Below are 4,663 nucleotides of genomic sequence, written 5' to 3'. Positions count from 1 at the left end.
TTATTTTAAATAAAATTAATTTTTCCAAGTTCAATTAGAATTCAAATTAAAAATATTTTCATTAAATTTAAAAACATATTACATATTTGATCATTAATTGCTATATTGAGTTTCCAAAAAAAATCCAGTTTTGCAGTTGAAAAATCAATATTCACAATTAGTTTTTAAAACCATAATTAGTAACTTTAATGACCAATTATTAATTGAGTCAATTATTTAACTTATCCAATTCTTTACGTTCATGCTTGCAATAACTAAATATACCCCAAAAACCAATCTCATGCCACAATTCAAAAAATAAATTATTACAAACCAAATAATAAAAATATAAAATTAAATATTTTATTTAATAGAATCAAGATGATACCTCCAAATTGCCAAATCCAAGCCCTAACATTACGGACTACTTGAGAAATGTTAAACTAATAGGATAAGCTTAAAAAACCCAGTGTGAGTCTTAATCAAAAGTGAACAAAGTATGTAGAACTTACAAATCATGCAAGAAACCCATTTAACAATTGAGCACAAAAGCTAATAGCTTATCGGTAATTACAGTGGTGCACAAAATTCACACTTTCATGGTACTTCCAATAGTTATGCATATGCATGCTTGAGAATGACTATGCAAAAGGTCCTACCCATCCATCCGTTATACACCACGTGTTCTCCAGAACCCGTCTACCAAATCACCAAATTAATTCAGACCCGTAGCTCAGTGTGGGTAACCGACAATAAAAGTTTGCAAATAAGCTGTCAGTAACATGGACGAGCCACCAAAAATGCAAATAAACTGTCAGTAAATTACAGTAAACCTATGATAATGTAGACAAGTTGCCAATAAGATGTAGACGATGTTGCCAATGATGTGATCAAGCCATCAATATCCAATAACTCCTACAATACTCGGGGGATACATGCATTCAGGATATGAGAAAGCAATACAATAGTGTACATTAGCAGATTACACATATTCGTTTATAGCAAACAAGCCAGTAGACACATTCGATCAACTTAAGTAAACACATACATGCATTCGACTAGTATAGAATAGGCAAGGCACATGGCCCTCATGGATTTGTTCTTGGAGCGCCCATTCACCCCTAAAAGGCCTCTTACTACATAAGTGTTGTTACCCCTTTATATAGCCAAGGTCTCTCTCGTGCTTTGCCGATGTGGGATTTGCGTAGGGTATTACAAACATCTTCAAACATATCATTCACTACAATGAATTTGACTAAAAAACAAGAACTTGATTTAGTAATTATCGAGCCAAGCTTTAGATATCGATTGAGTAAAATTCAAGCTTAGAAATACTTGCTTGAATAACTTATGAGCCTTATCGAGCCTTTCATTTTTAATCTATATTTTAAATATTTTAATACTATTAAATAATGTTTTCATCTTTAGTATATATTATTAACCTTAAACTTAATTATTAGGCTAAGCTTGAGCTTGAATATGCACAAGCTTTATCTACCTCAAGTTCGAGCTTAAGTTTGAAAATTCTTAAACAAGCTTAATTAGTGTTTAGCACTTATCTGATACCAAATGTTAATGAGTTTTGATTCACTATTAGTACATTAATTAAAAAAAATTATATTATTTATTTCATTTCAGGCCTTAAGAGTACAATTTTAATTAGCATATAAATATGGCTGTTTTTCCAAAAAAAAAAAATTAAAGGTAACTAGAAAGCACATCTCAAGGCCTTCCAAGAACTTATGCATGTGAAGCTTAAAAGAGAAAGAATCCAAAAATAGTTACAACACCGACAATGCAAGTGGTGGCCTTTATTTCAATGGCATTAGAGGGTGTTGGTGCTGGTGCAAGGGTCTCACTATCAACAACATCACCCATGCTTTTAGGGCTAGGAGAAGGGGAGTCAGAAACTTCATCATTGGCAGTTGGTGAAGGAGGTGATGAGACCTCCTCAGGAAACTCAACCTTAGAAGAGTATCCTTTGTTGGCATTAGGGTTGTCGCTTTGACTAGGGCTAGGGGAAGAGGAGCTAGAAAAGCTCTTTGGGGCTTCAGAATGAGATGACTTGGGTGCTCCTTCTTCAGACTTTGATGGTGACAAAGAGAAGCCATTGGAGGATTGTGACTGTGACTTTATAGAAGGGGACTTGGGGGAAGAAACTAGAGAAGAAGTAGATGGCGACTTCGAAGGTGAAGATGCCTTGGAAGGGACTGGTGAAGGTGACGATTCGACAGCAAATGCCCCAACAACAACCATGAAAACGAGTGCAACAACAAGAAGAAGATATTGGCATGCCATCTTTCACTTTTGCTTTTTAATAGTTTCTTGTTAATTGTTATCTCTTTTTAATAGTTTTTTATTACTTGTTATCTTTTTTCTTAAAAGATTGATATATATATATATATATATATATATATGTGTATGTAAGAGAAGTGCTTTTCTTATGAACTATAATTGAACCTTTAACATCTCATAATACTATATTAAAATTTTGTTCTATTGTTGATTAGGCTTGTTTAACTTCTATTATTTATGATTATTTTCTTTGGAGTCAAAATCTAATTTAATAGTTAATTTTTGTTTATACTGGTATTTTTATTTGTAAATAGTAAATTAAACCAAATTTATTAGTAATCATGTTGATACTTATAACAAAACCTTTAAGTGGTTACTATTTAAGAGTTTGATTTTTAGTTTGAATTTTGAGACCTACAAACTAATATTGATACTAATATTGATGAGATAGAAATTCTCACGGTTTATCTTGTTTTTTATTCTAATAGTTGGCTACATATAAATATACTAATTTTATTAACACATATGAAATTATAATTTAGTAATTTTATAAAATATATTTCAAACTATTTATATTATATTATAATTTAAATTTAAATTTAAATTTAAATTCAAAATATAAATAAATATAACTAAAATTTAAATTAAAAGTAAATTCAGTTATTCGGTTGACTTTGTTATATTTTTTTATGTCCTATGTATTATCTAATATCTAATTATCTATCATATTCTATATGTGTCAAAACCATTTTCTAAATCAAGTTTTGGAAAATGGGAATCGATTTTAAAAAAACGAAAACGGGAGTCGCCACCAATCTTTTTAGGTGTGATTGGATCACCTTTAAAACATTTTGTTTTAAAATCATTAGTTTTGGTCCACGAAATAAAAGAACGGGTTCGGGAGTCGGTTACATACGAGGAAGGATTAGCACCCTCGTAACGCCCAAAAATTGGTACCTAATTAATTATCAAATGTCTTTAATGTCGGAAATTTAAAAAATTTTAAGATGTAATCCTCTTTAAAATACTTTGATTTTGAAAATTTGGGTTCACTAGTATCAAAACATTGACACTAAGTTAACCTTTTGGAAATCCCTATCTCGAAACGGCAAATTGCCACATCCAATAAGTTAGGACACAACGCTTTGAAATTCCAAGACAGTTGCTCGTATTTTGAAAATCTTAAAAACTTAGAAGGGTACTTGACTATTCGAACTCAACGAGAAAAGTTGCAACCCAATAAGTTAGGGCACTACTTTTCTCAAGCTTTCAAATACTAAGCATTGCCTTTTTATTTTATAAAACTTTTAAATATTGTTTTAAATGACCTTTTAGGGTGACAATTCTATATTATGAAATATAGATATTCAAATAGCGTATATTACAAAGTATTATAACACTTTATATAAATGCAATCACTATATAGAGGTAAAATAGAATAATAAAAATAATCATGCTAAGCAAATAGTAATATACCCAAAAGAAAGCATAATAAATGCACTAATTATATACAATATATCATAAATAAAACATTAAATAATATAAAAACATGGTAAATATTAATGTGTAAAATATGTATGAGTAAAAATAGATGACATGCATAACAAATGGATAAATAGAATCTACATAAAATATAAAATATACAATCCAATAATTTAATGTACACATGAATGGATTAATAAATGAAATGATGCATATAATACAATATATCAATGTACATATATAAAAATATGCATTTGAAAGTAAATTATTAAAGTCTAAGATATTACATAACATATGAAATACATAACATAACAATAATACATTAATTCTAAAGTAAAAACAAATATTGTATAATAATAAAAAATATAAGTTTTAAAAATATATGTATAATATAAACAATTGATAAATAGAATGAGCATATAAAAAATGTGATATTTTATAATAAATTTAAAATATAATATATAATAAAAATATATTTATAAGAATAATAATTATATAAAATATATAAAATATATTGGTTTAGAAAAATAATGTATAAAATATCAAATATGTAAAAGAATTTATATTTATAATGAAATGATTATATAATATATATACATGCATAGAAAATATATATTTGAAAATAAACTATATAAAAAGGTTAAATATTATGATATATAAAATACATAATCAAATGTATAAAAGATAGGAAAAAAATATACATATTTGAAAAATGAAGAAATTAAAATAAAAAAAGGGTTGAAAAACTAAGATAGACGAAGAATAAAATAAGAACAAACCACATAGAGTAAGAACGCAAGAGGGAGAGAAATTTGAGTGAATGCTCTCCAGAATTCTTATTGCTTCCCAAAAACTCAAGTGATTTACAATGAAGGGAGAGGCCTCTATTTATAGTTGAGCCTTCCCA

At 28.1% G+C, this 4,663-nt stretch overlaps 1 protein-coding gene across 1 annotated transcript; it reads right to left on the bottom strand.

Annotated features, from left to right (window-relative positions):
* Positions 1-1,734: 1,734 nt before the first annotated feature.
* Positions 1,735-2,277, bottom strand: LOC108472211 (uncharacterized). The gene has a single exon (XM_017773717.1). The coding sequence runs from the start codon at positions 2,275-2,277 to the stop codon at positions 1,735-1,737; it is 543 nt and encodes a 180-aa protein (XP_017629206.1).
* Positions 2,278-4,663: the final 2,386 nt, after the last annotated feature.

The sequence above is a fragment of the Gossypium arboreum genome, chromosome 2, assembly GCF_025698485.1.
Source record: "Gossypium arboreum isolate Shixiya-1 chromosome 2, ASM2569848v2, whole genome shotgun sequence".
Taxonomy (NCBI): Eukaryota; Viridiplantae; Streptophyta; class Magnoliopsida; order Malvales; family Malvaceae; genus Gossypium; species Gossypium arboreum.
Note: the sequence above shows the minus strand (reverse complement) of the source record. Positions and strands in the feature narration are given on the sequence as shown.

Bases quoted from the DNA above. Each gene is read 5' to 3' on its own strand.
- LOC108472211 (XM_017773717.1), bottom strand. From the start codon at position 2,277: ATGGCATGCCAATATCTTCTTCTTGTTGTTGCACTCGTTTTCATGGTT.